This window comes from Ctenopharyngodon idella, chromosome 13 (genome assembly GCF_019924925.1).
Source record: "Ctenopharyngodon idella isolate HZGC_01 chromosome 13, HZGC01, whole genome shotgun sequence".
NCBI lineage: Eukaryota > Metazoa > Chordata > Actinopteri > Cypriniformes > Xenocyprididae > Ctenopharyngodon > Ctenopharyngodon idella.
The window spans coordinates 11,485,344-11,505,212 of NC_067232.1; the positions used below are offsets into that span (position 1 = coordinate 11,485,344).

Below are 19,869 nucleotides of genomic sequence, written 5' to 3' on the forward strand. Positions count from 1 at the left end.
TTACCATGGAATAATTACAAGAACCATGTTTTGGTTTTATTCGTAGTAAAACCATGGTTCATTTTCGTAAGAGAAGGAAAAATGCGTATATCTGCTTAGACCCTGACGTTTTTATAAATCTAAACCTTGGCGTGGACTTTAGTGTACGCACACATAAATGAGGCCCATTATGTTTGTGGGTCAGTTTGAAATGAATTATTGATGGTTAAAGGCAGTTCCACAAGTTTTAAATAAAAACATTTTTTGATTTATTTTGGTATAACAGTTTCTCAAATACCCTGACTCGAGGCCGAGGGTATTTACAAAAATGCATTTTGGCACATACTTTTATCCGAAGAAACCTACACCGCATTGCTGGCGTACATTTTTATTACCGTAAAATTGTCATTTTTTTACGACCATAAAAACACCCAGTAGTACCCAGCTTTTGAACATAATATAGAGGTTAGTGAGGACAAATTTTCCGTGTCGTTTTTTGAAGGTGCAAAGGTGAATGACCACCAGGGTGTGCTGCATGACAGGAACTTTATTCTCTTCATATACAACAAGCCACAACACTGAGAACCAATTGTATGTAGCAAACAATGTAAAACATAAAAATTAAAATATTTAATGACAGCTGAGTTGAAAGCCATATGATTTATTTCTACATTTAAACAACAGTAAGATCTAATCCTCCCAAACCGTCTGTCATAACAGTTTGCTTTACAGTAAAGAATGACAAACTAAACAAACAAACAAAAAAGAAATCCTGTAAAAACATGATGGAAAATAGAAAACTATTTTAAAAACAGGGATTCACCAGCCTTGGGCACAAACAAAATCGAACAAATCAAGAAATTTGAAGCAACAAAAGGTACCGATGAATCAAAAACACCATCCCCACTACACAGCAGATTTAACCTGAATAGAAAAGCCTAAAAATAAACATAGAGGGGTGTTTGATTAGGTCAAAGCAAACTCAAATATATCACTATTACACAATACAGTCAGCAAACCAATAGTCTTAAACAGCATCTGTGAATTTAAATTAAGGACACTGATAACAGTCTTTGGTTAGGAAATCAAATATACATTGGCAAAATGGCCCAAAATTCAGCCCAAATTCAACAATACTGTTCCAAATAAACCAATACAGTTGTAAATACAGGAGTGCACATGGTATGGTATTCCAAACTAACACGCACCCATCATAAATTCCCTTTTTGATTTAAAACAATAACAAAAGACATGATATGATAGTGAAAAACAAAGTTTCAGGATCTGAACTGTTACTGTATGGGTTAGAAATGTTCATAATGTGAGAGCGTGATTCATGGATGAGCTTCCTTTTGGTCCAATGTCACCCACGAGGCTTTGTGCCATGCATTCAGACCAGCTCACAATCTTAAATCATTGCCAACTGCCAAAAGCTAACCGTTATACTAATATCAAACAAAAAGATTTGTTTAATATATCTGGTTGAATTAACTGTAGATCAGTGTATATAAAAAAAAAAGCAAATAACGAATCTAAGCTCTAGATTCAAGGTTTAATAATAACACAGTGATCATGGCGAGTGCATTTGACATTTCAGTGTTGTCTTCCAAACGGTTATGACACTTCAGTTCCTAGTAACCTGAAACCCTGTATCTCACTCTGCATAAAATGGCAACATTTGCATGTGTTCCATTTTTCACCCAATAATATGACAGCAATTTGCATACTATCACTTTTGAAACGAAGATGGCGATGTTACACGCATTCAGACAGGTACTGAGCAAGCTGCATCGTTGGTGTGACATTTCCCAGCATGCTATATGGCTTATATCCAAAGATTGAAGGCAGTCTACAATACATCATGGAGCCAAAAATGAGTATTCATGCTATTTTCTCTATTTCTTAAGTCAGTGACGTACCTTGTAACTGTTATATGTTCCCTCAATATCATGCAAAAAATATAGTTGTAACTGATTCTGTAATTCAGTTTAAACAGAGATCTGTTCTCCCAGTTATCATTTTCATTTTTGTCAATGCATTTTAAAGTGAGGCCATCTGTAAACCTCATTCAAAAATAAGAAGCTAGAACTATCAAAACCCAGTTTTAGCTTCAAACTCTCATCAGACCTTAAACTCTAAATGTAATACGAGTTGCAGGAAATAATCATCCTCTCTTATATCTATACAAAATATATGGCTGAGTGTGAATGCAATGATCATACTCATTTAAACCGTAGACGCATCTCCAAGCAATGCCACAGGCTTATTCTTCCTCCTCCTCTTCCTCCTCCTCCTCCTCCTCCTCCTCATCGTCATCCTCATCGTGACAGTGCGTGATCTCCTGCGGCGTCTGAGGGAAGAGGTGTGGAGGGTTGATCTCGCTTATGGAACGGGTCAGCTGGTGTCTCTTGCACTCGCGGTCTCTGAAGTCGATGGAGTGGCGGTTACGTGTGGCCATGGGCGACTCCGTGTCATTAATGTCCACGTGAGCGTGCTCCACGGTGGACTCGTGAGGCATCTGAATGTAAACCACAGACCAAAAAAAAAAAAAAGTTTACTAAAGGTTTCCTAACTTTTATGACCAATGTATCAACTGTAGACATTGTGTTTGTTGAGCTTACCAGGACGTGGGCGGCTCTGAACAGGTAGCTGAAGGGATAGTACAGGAGATTGATGAAGGATGCAGCGTACAGGTCAGCGTAACGCATCACTTGAGATGCAAACAGAGTCTGACGAGAGCCACTGCGGAACAGGCTTCCCATCATCCCATAGCACATGTCCATGTCATGGGTCACTTTCTGAGAAATTCAGAGATACTGAGTTTGATTTAAGTGATGGGAATTATTCTTCCCTGAAACTAACAAAATAAAAAAGTTTGGGGTCAGTAAGACTTTTTTTTTTTTGAAAGTTTAATACTTTTTTTTTTCAGCAAGGATGCATTAAATAGTTCATAACTGACAGTAAATATAATGGTATTTCTATTTCAAATAAAAGCTGTCCTTTTGAACTTTCTATTTACCACAGAATTCTGGAAAAAAATTTATCACTGTTTCCACAAAAATATTAAGCAGCACAACTGTTTTTTTTAATTATTATTATTATTATTAATATTATTATCACAACATTGATCATAATAAAAAATGTTTCTTGAGCAGCAAATCAGCATATTAGAATGAATTTCAAAGGATCATGTGACACTGAAGCCTGGAGTAATGATGCTGAAAATTCAGCTTTGTCATCACAGGAATAAATTACATTTTAAAATATATTAAAATAGAAAACAGCTATTTTAAATTGTAATATTATTTCACTGCATTTTACTGTATTTTTGATCAAATAAATTCAGCCTTGGTGAACATGAGAAACTAATTAAAAACATTCTAAAATATTACAGAGCTCAAAGTTTTAAACAGTAGTGTAATTACTATGATAATCAATATGGTGAATATTTCTAAAATTAACTAAAAAAATACTTATTATTACACTTTCTGCTTAGTATTAAAATATAATTAGTGTCATCAGGACTTCAACAAAAACCTAAACCTGGCATCCAAAAAAAAACATTACATCAAAATAAATATTTTTGTCAAAAATATTGTAATTATATTATTTTATGCACTCCATTTGTTTGCTGTACATACTCGCTCTATAAAGTATTTTAAGCTTAACGTGTCTCTCATGTACCTTTTTAAAAATGGATCCTTTGGGAGAACTTTCATGTACCTTTTCCACATATTTTAAATGTGGAAAGACCTGAACTTTTTTTTTTTCATGGAAATAGATTTTTTCACTACAGTAACGTGACGTCACTGATAGGATTTACATTGCACAGTGTACTGCTTTCATTTGTATAAAGTAATATACCTTAATCCTCCTCTGAAGAGAGCTGATGTCTGGTCTCTCATTGCTGCTGCTGTCCAAATGCCTGTGAACAAAAGAAAGAAAGGATGGAGAAAAATACCAGGGGAAACAGAGATGTAGGGTGAGAACGGTGTCAAAGGAGTTAAATGTAATAGAAGCCATGAACTGTCAGTCTTTAAATAGAAAGGAATGCGCACCCCTTTATCTGCATGTCAAATGGCTGCAGACAGCAAGGAGGGGGCGTCGTGTCCTTCTCTGGGTACACGAGTGCATGAATGCCCGCACGCACGAGCACTGGATGGTGGCAGTGTGAACATCTGAGCAAGAGTTCATGGATGATACTTACTTGTAGAGCTCTGCCAGGAAAATGTCCAGACTCTGTAGTTCCTCAAACAGTGCTGAAAAAAAAAGGAAAAAAAAAAAAAAAAAAAGAGAACTCAGTGAACTATGTACATCCGCTCCATGGACGTTAAGTTCTATATCTGTAGGCTACACGGGCCTGTGTTATTTTTGTATCATTGAGATACTATTATAGTTTTTTTTTAATATAAATATATATACTTTGAATTTGTTTTTGTATTTTCTGTTATCAAATTAAGATAGGCAGCTAAAGACGAAAAAGAAGGAAAACCTGAGCACCCCCCCAATTATTATTATTTTATTATTTTTACAGAACAACCTTAAAATTACAATACTAACATTTATGGTTGTCTTAATTTCTTTGCTTTTAAACGTTAAACCACTGAGCTTTTATTTAGGTGGAAAACCGCAGGGTGACCTTAACGCTTCTATATGTTGACAACAACAGATTTACTAGCGATTTTTATTACAAATTTGGGATGGTTGCCGCATGTTGTGTTCCCAAATACACATTATAAGCAACTCAAACACACAGCTCTTGCAGAGAAGCATTTACTGTGAACTGAAACTGAACACAGTGCTGTGCTTTGGCTTTACTCGGAAACATGCAGTGCATCAGACTAAAAAATTACATCACAACCGTAGTGATTTGATGATCGCACATTCTCACGCGTTGCCATCCCTTGCATTGTCAACACGCATAAAAAGGGTTACGGGGCAATTGGCGAGTAACACCGTTTCTACTCCGATTTTACTCTGATTTTATTGAATCGAATCATGCTAAGGGTGTTCCGCAGATGCCGCCACTATAAGAAGCAGACCATGCATGAAATAAATTTATTAGAAAAAGTAAAATTTTTCCAGTTTATTTAGTAATTGATTAAGGCCATTTCGAGATTTCAATCACAATACAGTAACCAACCCTCCCGGAAATATGTACAATTTTTTATATGTATAAAAATTTATAAATACGGAAAAAAAATCACATACCGGTTTAAGGTTATTTTTAGTTAAAATTTTAGTCATTTTGTTGTGTCATTTTTTTTTTTTTTTTTTTTTTTTTAATATGTCTATATAGTTTTTATACATTTTTATTTCAGTTTTAGTTATTTTAGTACATCAAGTTAAACAAAATGAAAATGTTGCTTTTGCAAATAGCTACTATTAAAAAAAAAAAATCATCTTATTTTATTTCAGATAACATTTCTTTTTTTTTTCCCCCAAGTAGTGACAATTTTTTTAAATGATTTTAGTTTTAGTTAACTATAATAACCATGGCGTAGACTCACTGCTCTTGTCGGTCCACACGTGCAGCTCCTGAGCCAGCTCAGGAATGACCAGGAACGTTCTCCAGCCCTGCCGCTTCTTAGACTTCAGGATGTCTCCAAAGATGTGGTCACCGATGTACAGGATTTCCTTTCCTTTTGCTCCCAATAAATCACAAACTATATCTGAGGAACCTGAGGAGAAAAAAAAACAAAAGCCAAATTCAATCAGGCAGTTCAGACAAGAATTATTAAATAAATACGAAAAATGACATTCATTTTTATCTTACCACCAGAATACACTATGCCATGTTGCAAGGGACCAGTGTATGTCCCAATCTTCAGTCTCCCAGTGGTCTACAGAACAGAAAAATGGCTGAATCAATCACATGAAGCAGTCTATCACAGGAAGCTACTCAAGTGAGTCTAGCAGAGCTTACCGTGTCCACCTGTCTGAGCACTGTGCCCTCCCCAAAAAACACTGGCTTCCTGGCATCCACCAGAATAAGGTCAAAGTAGGACTGCCAGGGCTGATGGGGTGTACCTGCCTGTAATAAAGAAATAATAGATTCAATCTGTCACTGTCTTTGTGCATGCAATAAAAATGCAATAAAATGAGTTCTTATGGTCCCTGATACTCCCTGTCTTTCTGTTCATATTCCCTTTCCCAATACTTGTTAATAGCATATTTTTAATGAAAAACCTGATGGTGTTACAGACACATCATAACCGGCGAATTCATCCTCTGTACTGTGCACTGTTCTTTATCACTGGACATTTTCAATGGAGATCTGAGACAAATAAAAACAACAAAGTACCAATGGTATGCTAGTGTACCTATATGAGAAATAAAAACAACACTTACTTTTGGACCATGTGGAAAATCAAACAAGTATGTCATGATTTTCTGAAAGATAAAAGGAGAGGAAATTACAGCTTACATATGATTTCTAATGAAAATCCAACATGTTTTGTCAGATCTTAAATAAATGTCAGATGGTTGTTTAGGGACTCTTGGTCTGTGGCATCACATCTAGAATAACTTACATCTGTGTACTTGTAGTCACTGTTGGTAACAAGGAACACTTTGGAAACTTCATTCATTCGGCTTAGAAGCAATGGCAATTTGGCCTAGAAGACAAAATATATGAAAACAAAAAAATTATTACATCTGTAAACTATAATTAATTTTGAATAAACATACAAACTGACATAAGATAACAAAGATTGCTGGTCTGCAAGAGGACTTACATCTTTTACCACATATTTCTCCAGGTTTTCCACCGTTTTCTCCTTTAGAGAGCCCTGAAATATCACACAGAAGTGGTTATACAAAGTATGAAATTTATATTGAGTCCAAAAAGGGGGTTTCTTTCAAATAAATGAATATTGTGACACCTAAAAATAGCCTTTACCTTGAAATGGACCCAATCTACAGCATCTCTGACATCCTGAAACATGCTCTTGAAGGACATGAAAAGATCTCCATCTTTAAAGCCCATCTCACAACTGTGGAGGCAAAAATTATAAGTAGGACATATAAAATGGCAATTCAGATAATCTACTGCATGCTTATGCCAGGGTAGCAACAAAAGCGTCCAAATGAGGGCACAAAAACAAACCTTGTATATCTGGAGCAACTAGTGAAGAAGTCAACCAGGCAGGCAAAGAGGTATGTCTCTAATAACGCAGAAAAACAAATGATGTTAACTTAGACATAGATTATAGATTCTGTATATTCTTTTGTTTTTTGATAGTAGCTGATACAAGATTTTGACCTGGGAGGTTGAAGAGTGTGTTGAGGATGTAGAATCGCTCAGTATCTCCACGCTGAATGAACTTGTTTGGGTACAGCTCTCGTATCTCTGGACTTAAACAAAAAATTACAAATACACAGATTATTACACACACACATTGAAAAAAAAAAAAAAGCAAAAAAAAAAAGCAAATGCACAAAATACACACATTTGCTGGAGGTGTAACCACGAAAAGTCTACATGAAATCATAAGTGACACTATTAACTTTCTTAATGTTAATAATGTGTGCTTTCTCCACATTTCTTGTCTTATTGGGAATGATGCACCAGTCCATGTTCTTACAAATAAAAAAATAAATCCTAAAAATGAAGCTTTTACTGATCTGTAGATGAATAAACACACAAACAAAGGGAGTCCCACGCTTCACTAACCAGGGCATCAGTAGCTCTTTAATTCTGAGTGCTGACTCACCCACGCAGGAAGTTAAAACCATGAGCGCACACAAGGATGTTTCCATATGCATCTACTTTCAGCAGGTTTCCATACGTTGTATCAAACACCAAGCCTCTGAAAGATGTAGAGAATTTGTGTGAATCAAAACATGCAGTGAAAATACAGAATTGTAGCATGTTGGAAAAGAAAATTTCAAATCACCTTGTGGGAAATGCAGGGTCATAGACAAAGTTTAGCAGCTCTTGTGGGTAACCAATGGAAACCAGTCGCTCCACAGTCAGATCAAAGCCAAGAGATTCATACTCCGGAGACTTATACACTATTAACAGAGGAGAGAACAGAGACAAGGTTTTCAGATAGAGCCCAATATAACACATGAATGAGATGAAAACAGTGATGACTAATTTTATCATATACACTACTGTTCAAAAGTGTATGGTCGGTAAGATTTTTAACGTTTTTGAAAGAAGTCTCTTGTGCTCATATAGGCTGCATTAATTGATCAAAAATACAGTACAAACAGTAATATTGTGAAATATTATTACAATTTATTACAATATTTTAAAATGTCATTTTGCCATTACCTGTGATGGCAAAAATGAATTTTCAACATCATTACTCCAGCCTTCAGTGTCATACAACCCTTCAAAAATCATTCTTATACGCTGATTTGGTGCACAAGAAACATTTATTATTATTATTATTATTATTATTATCATCATCAATGTTGAAAACAGTTGTGCAAGCTTAATATTTTTGTGGAAACCGTGATATATTTTTCAGGATTATTTCAGGAATAGAACGTTCAATAGAACAGCATTTATTTTATAATATAATAACAGAAATCTTTTTGTATTATAAATGTCTTTACTATCACTTTAATGCATCCTTGCTGAACAAAAGTATTAATTTTTTCCAAAAATTAAATCACACTGACCACAAACGTTTGAATTGTAGTGTATATATCAAAAATAATGGACAAATGGTAGAAGTATTGCCAAATGCTCCATTTTCTTCCTTTGCTGGTAAAAGTATGAAACACTGCTAGAATCCATTTATAATTTCGATGTCAAAATGAACTTAACTAGGCCTATGTGAAAAAAATTACAAAAAAGATGATCATTGGTATTTCTATCAATCTCATTAAAATGGTGTATCCTAGGTGTATATGACTTTCTTCTTTCTGATGAACACAATCGGAGTTATATTAATAAATATCCTGATATCTGTAAGTTTTCTCGTAAGTTGAATACGGAAGGCGGTCTGGCAGAAGTTATTTTACTTCATAGCTTGTTAAATATGAATTTTTTTTTACACAAACGCATCGCTTCGCTTCAGAAGGCCTTTATTAACCCCCCGGAACCGTGTGAAGTACGTTTATGATGAACGGATGTGGATGGATGCACTTTCTTGAGCTTCATACTCGTTGGTTCCGTTCACTGCCGTTATAAAGCTTTGATGTGTCGGGATATTTATTGATATAACTCAGATTGTGTTCATCAAAATGAAGAAAGTCATATACACCTGGCTTTAGGGTGAGTAAAGCTTGGGTTAATTTTCATTTGAAAGTGAACTAATCCTTTAACATTTCCCCAAAGAGATGACAGACATCTGCTTGAAAGAGAGGAAGGAAATGTCAAAAACCAGTCTGGTCAAACTTTACAAATATCTCAAACAACTCTGTCCTGTCATACTGCCTTCAATGTTTAACTAAATAACAGAGAACACTTTTAACTAAAGATTTACACTTGGATACTAACCAACATAGTTTCAAAACGGTTGTGCCATAAAACCTAATTGTTGGCCCTCAAATGGATACTTGGATCAAAGTCTGGCTACAAGCACTTCTCTTTACTTTTTGTCTGCTGAAACATTTGCCGCTCTAAACAAATTCACTGCATTGCAATTAGAAGGGAGTTACAAAGCAAACACGCGTTGATCTTTAAGACTAAGCAGCTCACATTTGATGTTAATATTAGGCTGTGCACTAGGGGGAAAAAAAAGTAAAACCTTTTCCTGTGAACATTATCACTTGTTTGTCATTATAGACCCATAAAGAGGAAGTTGACCAATCAAAAGGACAACATCTCATATCATGGATGTCAGTGAGTGCACCCACTCATCCAGAGCTTTAAGAGCAAGAAATCATGCATGTGTCCTCAGACATGAGCTAACTGCAGAAGGGTGCTATTTACAGAGCCATGACACCACCAAATGCATGAGATCAAGGATTATCTTACAGTACCAGCCTATGGTACTGCCATTTTGCAATGCTTTATAATTCTTTTGAGCTGACTTCATAAATGACACTGCAAAACAAGGCATAATGCTAGTACTTCTTACCTGCTAGAGTGTAGTCCATATCAAAGCCAAAGCATTTTATCTTCTCCATTGCCAAACTTCTATTGACAAAAACTCTGTGGAGGTAGAAATAGAATCAATTTAAGACTAATGCCATGCATATTCAATATACAGCAAAGTGTTAAATTCAGCAGACTGTATTATTCCATTGGCTTGAGCACAACCTGTGAGCTGTTCAGCTCTAAGGGAGTTTAGGTTAGTGTAGATAATGAGTTACACTGACATAGTGTGACCTGTAAAAGCAATAAATCATTTATGCATTTCTTTAAATTATATACATTCCTAGTTCAGCCAACAGCAGCAAAATATGAGGTGGAGCAAATGGCAAGGTAATATTCCTTGATTTCCAGTTAAATCAAGTATTACAGGAGGAAATTAGCAGATGACTAGTCACTGTTTTAACAAGACACACCAAAAACAGAATGGCAAATAAAATAAAATAAAATTAGGGGGAAAAAAACACCATCACAGTCTGCTTTTTAATCTTTTAATTTAAAAAAAAAAAAAAAAAAAAAACACTGAACAACATGTTTTTCTTACTATTTTTCTTTTCTTTTTTTCACTCATCTGGTTACTCATCTCTTTCAAAAATTTGTGATTTTTTTATGCTTTTGAAAGAAGTCTCTTATATGCTCACCAAGGCTGCATTTTTGTTTTATCAAAAACAATGAAAAAACAGTAATATTGTGAAATATTATTTCAATTTAAAATAACTGTGTTCTATTTTAATATAATAATTAATTTCTTTGATGGCAAACCTGAATTTTCAGCTTCAGTCTTCAGTGTCACATGATCCTTCAAATCAACCTAACATGCTGATATGGTGTTCAAGAAACATTTCTGATTATTATCAATGTTGAAAACAGTTGTGTCACTTAATATGTTTCTGAAAACCATGATACACTTATCATGGTTAACTTAGTTAAGTATTTTTTGATTAATAGAAAGTTCAAAAGAACAGTATTTGAAAATATTTTGTAACAATGTAAGTCTTTACTCTCAAGTTTGATTCATTTAATGCATCCTTGCTGAATAAAAGTATTAATTTCTTTCAACAACAACAAAAAAAAATCTCAGAAGTGTAGCTTTACACTAATATATGAATAATAATATATCAATGTATGAAAGGTTATGATTCATCACAATTAGTAGCAATCAATCAAAATATGCACTTACAATAAAAACAAATGTTTGCATTTGAGAAGCTTTTGGATATTCCATTATCAGTTAAGAGATAAAAAGTAAAGCTTGATAAATAAGACTTAGTATTTTAAGTAAAAATGTATCTGCTATTGCCTTTCACATTTTAAAATTGTACTATTGTCAGTTGTTTTCTAAATAATGTTAAAAGCACTGCAACAACAATTCCTTTTCTTTTAGTTCACCTGGTGCTAGTACATCTTTAACCAACTATACATCTGAAGTGAAACATTAAAAATTAAGCTGCATTTACACTAGGAACAAATCAGCTGTTACATTACAGTGAAATTATGTGTTAAGAAAGAGCATGAAGGAGGGCGACACAGCTAGAGGAAGAGAGAATGAAGGAATGATCTCACAGATTCAAATCCCATCACAGGTCTTCCTATGGACAACTACATACAATCACAGCACAGTGCAAAAGCATTTATGGTTTTGTTCATCTTGTATTTTTAGGTCTGTGCTGTTATGAGTACATTGGAGAAAAAAACACCAATTACAAAAGAAATTATAAGTCAGCACTGCAGGTCAACAACAAAACTTTGGCGTACCTCATAGAAGGATGACAGTGGGCCAGTTCCTGTGGTAAGCTTTGTAATAAAGGAATACATGGACTATATATTATATCAGTACAAACCGGCTAATACCACCACATGAAGAACTGTGTCCAGTATGCTTGTAATAGGCAATTCAGGTGTTCTTACCATTAGATTCACTGTGATTTTTTTAATATTGCACTTTGTGACTGCCATGATGGGGTTTTTTTTTCTTCAGAAAACTGCATATAACAATATAAGTCTGCATATAAGTGAGAAACGACTGTTTGCCCTGACACGGCATTTTAGGAACTTGCAAGTATTATGCTGACAGGCCAAATTAAACTGTCAAAGGGTATAATAAAATATAACCTACTAAAATATGGGATATGAGTATCAGAATGTGCACATATACACTATTAAAATGATATTTTAAAGGCTTTTATTTAATACTTGAAAATATTCAATAAGTGAACACAGTCAGAAAACATTTCATTCTTTTAATTCAGAAAAAAGCTTGCAATGCACAATCCTTTCTTACAACACAAGCAAGCTGACATCATTTCAAAAAATTAAATTGACGGATTTTGACAGACATGTACATGAAGCAACATGATGGCACAGCAAGAGTAAACATGCTACTAGCCATCTCTCTTTTTTTTTTTTTTTTTTTTTTTAAATAAAAAAATACATACAAGTCTACAATTATATTGGACACCTATTTTTTTTGTGTACTTAAAATAATTGTGAGTATAAAATACAGTATCTCAATGGGAACGTGTCTGCATTATAGACCATAATCTTAACTGGGATTTAGATTTCCATTTAGGTTAATTTCACCAACTGTTGCTACAAGAAAAATATATAATATATAACAAGCCTGAATTTAGTTGTTTTGTCTTGAAACAAGTAAATTTAGGTATGACAATGGATTTGTTTTCAAGTCACCAAGAGACTACACGATCCAATTTAACCAATATAACGGCAATGGCCTGCAAAGCTAAAAGCATAAGTGAAATGTATTAATACCTGTGATGCACCTCTCTTCTGTACTTCTTCATGGATAAACCATCCATGTTGGCTGGAAGATCTGCATAATTCTGGAGCCGATCACTCCAAGAGGTTGTCATCTTTAACTGTTATAAATCTGAGAAAGATACCAACACTTTCTAAAATGCAAATCGTTGTTATATGTCTTTTAATTAATGAAACAAACTATAATGCAGTGCAAGCAGACTGGAAGATACAATGAATGTGAATATACACAGCACTGGTTAAGTATCTCAGAGGTTATATTTTCACTACATTAAGTTGTTGCACAATAGCTCAGTCTGCCCCTACAGATGATAAGATATATGATATGAACCATTTTAAACAGAATCTAAAAATGTTCATCAAATCTACTCTAATGCTCTGTGTTTAATAATCATATTAAGTCAGTGTAACAGTATTTCCTGTCTAAAAAATAAACAGCCATAAACAGGAAGAACAGTCATAACCAGAGAAAGCTGCATGAAACAATCCATTGCAAGTACCAGCTTCATTATGTTTCTTTAGATCAAAATAACTATTAATAGGGCTTCTAACTTTAACACTGAAGGACAGCTTCACAGAAGCCACACAATATTTTACAATATGTATTTTTTTTCCTCAAATACCAAAATAAATGTAATTATCTTTTATTCTCTATATAAAGGTTTGACTGTAACTAAAAATAGTGAAGACCACCTATGAAATGTATAAAATAATAACCCGCAAATAATAAAAAATGACATAAAAAAATATGAACATAAATTTTATTTTATATATAAGAGACAATGAGCGGGTCTCATGCATTTATATAAGGCTCATGTGAATTCTGAATTCAAAGCACCTGCCGTTTCATTTAAATAAAGACCATATTGTATCTTTAGACTATACCGTAGAGTCAGTGTAAAGATTTATTAAGGATATTAAACCATAAATGTGAGCATATCTTTCCGCTTGTTCATGCAGTTCCGTGATGGTAAAGTTAGCACACCAGCTAACTAACATTCCTTTAGTTTTGATTAGCCGAAACTAATGTATAAAAAGGGGGGAGACTGCCTTACGAATGTGGCTATAACACTTATATACACAGTTGTTCTGCAACGAATTAATGACAGAACTACTGATTAATGAAACGCGTTATATCTCCGCGCAGTGTCAGTAGGTTACTTACCTCACCTCCTTCTCTGACCAACAACTGCAGCTCTGCGCTATCTGCGTTTTGCGCATGCGCAGGACCTGAGTTTCGAAGCAATATTAAAAGCTCTTTGAATGTAATTTATATGAGCGCTTCATCGTTGATAGTATGTGGAAGTGGTCAGTCAAATAATAGATTACATAATCTAATGTAAAATAAATCATGAATCTAAAAGACAGAACAACTACAGTAAATATATTTATTTCATTTTCTATTTATTTTATTTCATGTCTGTTGATAGACATTTCTTCCTTTTATTGAAATTTTAATGCTTATGTAGTGTAACTATATAAAGTATATACAGACGTGTTAAAAAATAAGTAGAAATCTGTGGAAAACATGCACCTTCCCATGCACATTCACACTCATCATAGATTGGAAGAGAAATATCGCCATCTACTGGTGGTCAACTTTAGACTGTTTTGCCAGATTTTTAATACAAGGCTAGTTTTGATCATTTAGTAGAAGGGATGGACAACTGTCCAGCCGAATTTAGCTCCAGCCCTAATCAAACACACCTTAACAAGCTTTTTGTATTTTTATTTTTTTTTCCAGGGTTGGAGGAGCTAAACTCTGCAGTGGCCCTCCATGACCAATTTGCCCAACCCTGATTTATATGATTTGGACTGGTCATATCAGGACTTGCAAAGTAGCTGAATGAAAAAACGAAAATTGTAGGCTACATTTTTATTTAAAAAAAAAAAAAAAAAAAAAAAATCCTGTACAAATATGTAAATGAGGTCAAATGAAATTACATATTCAGTGGGGAAAAAGAAAATAATTCAGGTGGAGGACTGAAGATATATATATATATGTGTGTGTGTGTGTGTGTGTGTGTGTGTGTATATAAATATAAAACCCTGCTTGGAAAAAAATCTTACACTTAAAACATCTAAAACCAGCAAATAATTTTTGACTGGTTTAAGCTGCTTTTCAACAGAGTTAAGAGTAGAATAAAGACAATGACCATTATTTATTTATTTATTTATTCTGTAAATAATTTTTAGATTTTTTGGGCTCTTTTTGGTCAGACTAGGAGACGAACTATACAGCTTTAAAACAAACAAACAAACAAACAAAAACATTTTCAGCAGTTCTAAATATTGTAATGGAGGTAAATTTTGTGTCTTAAAAGTAGCCTAAGTCTGGTGTTTTATTTGCAATGCACAGAATGAAATGGCATCGGCATCCAAAATATTTTAAGCCATAAATAAATAACAGAATCCAGACAAGATCTTAAATCAAGGGTAAATGGATTTAACTGTTGAATTTCTGGTCCATTCAACACTGCGCAAACATGGACAGTTCCATCGACACTTACAGCTGTTTAGATGGCTAGAAAATCCTTTTTTTTTTTTTTTTTTTAAGTGCAAATGTCAAACCTGTTGAAAACATAACTAAATGAACGTTTTAATGCTCTTGAAAAAGGTTTATTTTCATCTTAACTGTCACCACCAGAGGGAACATGATAGACTGTTGAATGGGACAGTCCGCCGGGTATATAACGACATGCACACCCATTTTAGACTCCTTTAGATGTGACGAAGATGAGTTACGGATCAGATCACTACATGTCCTCGTCCTACAGGAAGATGTTCGGGGAAACCCCTCGTTTCACCGGTTCCACCCCTAGAATGAGCTCCATGTCTTCCAGCGGCTTCAGGTCTCACTCTTTATCCCGCAGCACCGCCTCTCCCGCGGGTTACTACAAGAGATCGGGCCGGTCATCTTCCTTCTCACCGGTCCATTTCGACAGCGTGGATTTCTCTCAAACATCCGTGTTAAACAACGAGTTTAAAATAGTCCGAACCAATGAAAAGGAACAACTGCAGGGTCTCAATGACCGCTTCGCGATGTTTATCGAGAAAGTGCGCAATCTGGAGCAGCACAATAAAGTGCTGGAGACTGAACTCGTGAGTCTGCGCCAGAGGCAGAACGAGCCGTCCAGACTAGCTGACCTCTATCAGCAAGAGATTCGGGATCTGCGAGCCCAGGTGGACGAGATAAACAATGAAAAATCTCATATTCTCATCGAACGAGATAGTATCGAGGAAGAATTGCAGAAACTTCGAGGCAAGTTTGAGGATGAGATCCGAGCGCGCGAGGAGGCAGAGCAGACGCTCAGATCCTACAAGAAAGATGTGGATGATGCCACCATGGTGCGCGTGGACCTGGAGAGAAAGGTCGAGTCGCTCTTGGACGAGATCAATTTTCTGAGGAAGGTGCATGATGAAGAGGTGGTGGAGTTGACTAATATGATTCCAGGCAGCCCAGATATCTGTGGAAGTGGAGTTATCCAAGCCTGATCTGACCTCGGCCCTCAAAGAGATCCGTGGGCAGTATGAAACCCTCGCGTCGAAGAACCTTCAGTCTGCTGAGGAATGGTACAAATCAAAGTTTGTCAGTCTCAATGAACAGGCCACTAAAACCAACGAGGCCATGAGAGCCACTAGAGAGGAGATCAACGACTACCGGCGACAACTACAGTCCAAAACCATTGAAATTGAAACCTTGCGCGGCACAAACGAATCTCTTGAACGGCAGATTCGCGAGATGGAAGACGCACACAATGCCGAGGTCGCAGGTTATCAGGTAGACACATAAAAATTACATATCATATTAAAGTTGAACATGTATGAATTAACATAGAAATGTAATTAAAATGTAATACTACTACAAATACTACTTATATTTAATTAAAAAAAGTAAGAGGAAAAGTTCTATCTATCTATCTATCTATCTATCTATCTATCTGTCTGTCTGTCTGTCTGTCTGTCTGCTTGTCTATCCATCCATTTATCCGTCTGTCTGTCTGTCTGTATATCTAGGCAGGCAGACACATCATTTATTCAAGTAACAATAATTTATTATTATTGAGGAGTCCCCTTTAAGTTGTTATATTTGTACTTTTTTTACATTAAAATGTAATTCATCATATTTGAAGAAGTGAGACTGTAGACTAGCTCACTGGTTTCTGGAGGTGTGTTGAGACATAAAACATGCTCATTAACTTGTTTTAACACAATATTGAGATTTTACATTAATTTTATATAAATGTATAAGGGAAAGTGTATGTTTTAGGTGCTGGGGGTTTTTTTAAATCCTTTTTTGCCTTCACTAGTTCATATAAATGGTCCTGCTGTGTGACACAGAAAGGTTTAAAATATATATATATGTAATGTAATCACCAAGTTAATAGGAGCGCATGAAAAATGTAAGTTAAACTGTAAAAATGTTGTTTAAAATAGTTTGCGAAGAATTATACAACAGGACACGGCTGAAACTGCTTGAAATGCCATGTCAACTACCCGAGTTCTCTGTCCATGGTGCTGAACTAATCGCACACAAGAGGTGGCCGAGGTTAATTCCACTAAGAAGAGTCTCTTGATAAAGAGGATTTTGCAAGGGAGGTTTCTGCAAGGTCATGTTCACTTGCTGACAGGAACCTGAAAGATATCTTCAGTTTATGTCAATACTGATGTGATTGAAATACTTTGATGTGAACATTAAATACGCTGCCATATCCAGTTCATTTTGACGTGAAATTTTTCCCAGACATGATCTATGACCTTTCATCTCTTGAGAGTGAAACTGGAAATCAGATTAGCGTCTCTGCACTTTGTGCCAAGACGGCCAGTCAATGCCAAGAGATAAAGGTTCACATCAGCTTTTACAAGTAGGACAGTCTAATTTAGGTGCTGAGCTAAATTAATTACTCAACAGTGAAGTGGTCATGTAAATGTGAAACGTACAAGATGGTTTCATGTAATGCACTTCTTTATTTTTGTAATTTTATCAGAATATATTTGCGCTAATGCTAATATTGCTGTATTTTTTTTCAATTCCATTAACCAGGAAACAATTGGGCAGCTGGACTTGGACCTTAGAAATACTAAGAGTGAAATGGCCCGTCACCTCAGAGAATATCAGGACCTTCTGAATGTCAAGATGGCGTTAGACATTGAAATTGCTGCGTACAGGTAAAGCACTAATGATTCAGTGTTATTGCACATGGAAAGAACTGATGTATGAGATGTATAAAATGCATAATAACTGACCAATCTTTGTCAATGTCCTCATAGAAAGTTACTGGAGGGTGAAGAAACCCACTTTAGTTCTGGGGTGACTTTCTCCAGCACACCCAGCATCTCTTATGGGTATCAGAGCCGCTCCGCTTTCACCTCAACCCGCAATCCCAAAAAAGAGAAAGAGGAGGAGGGACACGCCAAATCCAAGGCAGCAGCCAAGCGAGAGGAAAACACAGAGGAATCCGTTGTGATTAAGAAGGCAGAAAAGAGTGATGCTGTTGATGTTAACTCTAACTAGAATATTTATTACAGTTGTCAAATCTAGCTTCCATAGCAATTTTCCCAGCAGTCTTTTGAGTGTTTGGCACAGTAATCACTGCTATTAGCTGAAAACTGCCACTTGTTGTTTATGGTAATTAGTAACACGTTTAATAAATTGTTATGGTGATATAATGTTTCAAAAACCATATCTACAGTATGTTGGTTTAATACTCCAGAACTTAGGCCTCAAATATTTACTGTGTTTCTTAATTCTAGTTTCAGAGTGTATTTTAGTCCTGTTGATGTTAGGACCATAAATATGAACCTCAGTATGGAAGGATGATCAAGATATAGCCAGCATGAACACTGATCTAACGATTATGGATACATTCACAATAATTTATGAAAGGTTTGTTGGAAAGCACTATGGCATATAACCAATAAGGGACCAAACCACTGAATTAACTGTAACACATGTATGCCTTAACTACAATAAAGTCAGTAATTAAAATTTTTGTTCACTTGTCTTTTTCATTCATAAATCACTCTCAACATCACTAATCTTATCTGTCCCATATTAATAAATATGTATTAGATGCTTTAAATGTTGCTTTACTACTTTTAATAGATATTCATTCTTAAAACTCACTAAATTCTCAAGATTTAGCAGTTACCTGCAACTCATTTACTATAGCCATAGTGGTCTTGATTATTCTCAAGACTTTATGGTTTGAACCTTTATAAACAATGTTCTGTTAGAGCTACGCTATTGTTCAAAAGTTTGTGGTCAGTAAGATTTGTAATATTTTTCAAAGTCTCTCATGTTGCGTTTATTTAATCAAAAATATAGTAAAATGAGTAATATTGTGAAATATTATTAGAACCAAAAATAACCTTTCTATTATACGATCAGGCATAACATTATGACCACCTTCCTAATATTGTGTTGGTCGCCCTTTTTTTTTCTTTTTCTGCCAAAACAGCCCTGACCCGTCGAGGCATGGGCTCCACTAGACCCCTGAAGGTGTGCTATGGTATCTGTGAGAAGGTGTGAGGTGGGGCCTCCATGGATCGGACTTGTTCTTTCAGCACATCCCACAGATGCTCAATTGGATTGAGATCTGGGGAAATTGGAGGCCAAATCAACACCTCAAACTCGTTGTTGTGCTCCTCAAACCATTCCTGAACCATTTTTGCTTTGTGGCAATGCACATTATCCTGTTGAAAGCCACAAGAGAATACCGTTATCATGAAAGGGTGTACATGGTCTGCAACAATGCTTAGGTAGGTGGTACGGGTCAAAGTAACATCTACATGGATAGCAGGACCCAAGGTTTCCCAGCAGAACATTGCCCAAAGCATTACACTGCCACTGCCGGCTTGCCCATGACCCTGTCGCCAGTTCACCACTGTTCCTTCCTTGGACCACTTTTGATAGATACTGACCACTGCAGACCGGGAACACCCCACAAGAGCTGCAGTTTTGGAGATGCGCTGACCCAGTCGTCTAGCCATCACAATTTGGCTTTTGTCAAATCTTGCTCATTTTTCCTGCTTCTAACACATCAACTTTGAGGACAAAA

General features: G+C 35.5%; 2 protein-coding genes across 3 annotated transcripts; one reads left to right on the forward strand and one right to left on the reverse strand.

Annotated features, from left to right (window-relative positions):
• Positions 1-508: 508 nt before the first annotated feature.
• nt5c2a (5'-nucleotidase, cytosolic IIa) lies at positions 509-14,047 on the reverse strand. 2 transcript variants are annotated; one of them, XM_051916812.1, is made up of 19 exons: positions 13,974-14,047; positions 12,803-12,920; positions 11,789-11,827; positions 10,020-10,093; positions 7,878-7,995; positions 7,695-7,790; positions 7,244-7,335; positions 7,088-7,145; positions 6,881-6,974; positions 6,717-6,770; positions 6,513-6,596; positions 6,331-6,372; positions 5,906-6,013; positions 5,756-5,822; positions 5,490-5,660; positions 4,187-4,238; positions 3,844-3,904; positions 2,601-2,777; positions 509-2,497 (listed from the first exon to the last, which is right to left on the reverse strand). In XM_051916812.1, the coding sequence occupies exons 2-19, from the start codon at positions 12,901-12,903 to the stop codon at positions 2,243-2,245; spliced, it is 1,743 nt and encodes a 580-aa protein (XP_051772772.1). In that variant the 5' UTR covers positions 12,904-12,920; positions 13,974-14,047; the 3' UTR covers positions 509-2,242. The 2 variants fall into 2 exon arrangements, with proteins under 2 accessions (XP_051772772.1, XP_051772774.1); XM_051916814.1 differs by lacking the exon at positions 11,789-11,827 and having other exon boundaries at positions 13,974-14,046.
• A 1,019-nt stretch (positions 14,048-15,066) lies between these two features.
• On the forward strand, positions 15,067-18,801 carry inaa (internexin neuronal intermediate filament protein, alpha a). Its single transcript, XM_051918141.1, is given in 4 exon segments — positions 15,067-16,272; positions 16,274-16,589; positions 17,853-17,977; positions 18,080-18,801. Coding segments are annotated over 4 exon segments (1,413 nt in total). The 5' UTR covers positions 15,067-15,544; the 3' UTR covers positions 18,324-18,801.
• The last annotated feature ends 1,068 nt before the right edge of the window (positions 18,802-19,869 follow it).

Excerpts from the sequence above, each read along its gene's own strand:
- nt5c2a (XM_051916812.1), bottom strand. The coding sequence starts at position 12,903 with ATGACAACCTCTTGGAGTGATCGGCTCCAGAATTATGCAGATCTTCCA. Across the intron at positions 7,791-7,877 it reads GACCCTGCATTTCCCACAAG|AGGCTTGGTGTTTGATACAA; the intron begins GTGATTTGAAAT and ends TACATCTTTCAG. Across the intron at positions 7,336-7,694 it reads GGTTTTAACTTCCTGCGTGG|TCCAGAGATACGAGAGCTGT; the intron begins GTGAGTCAGCAC and ends TTTTTGTTTAAG.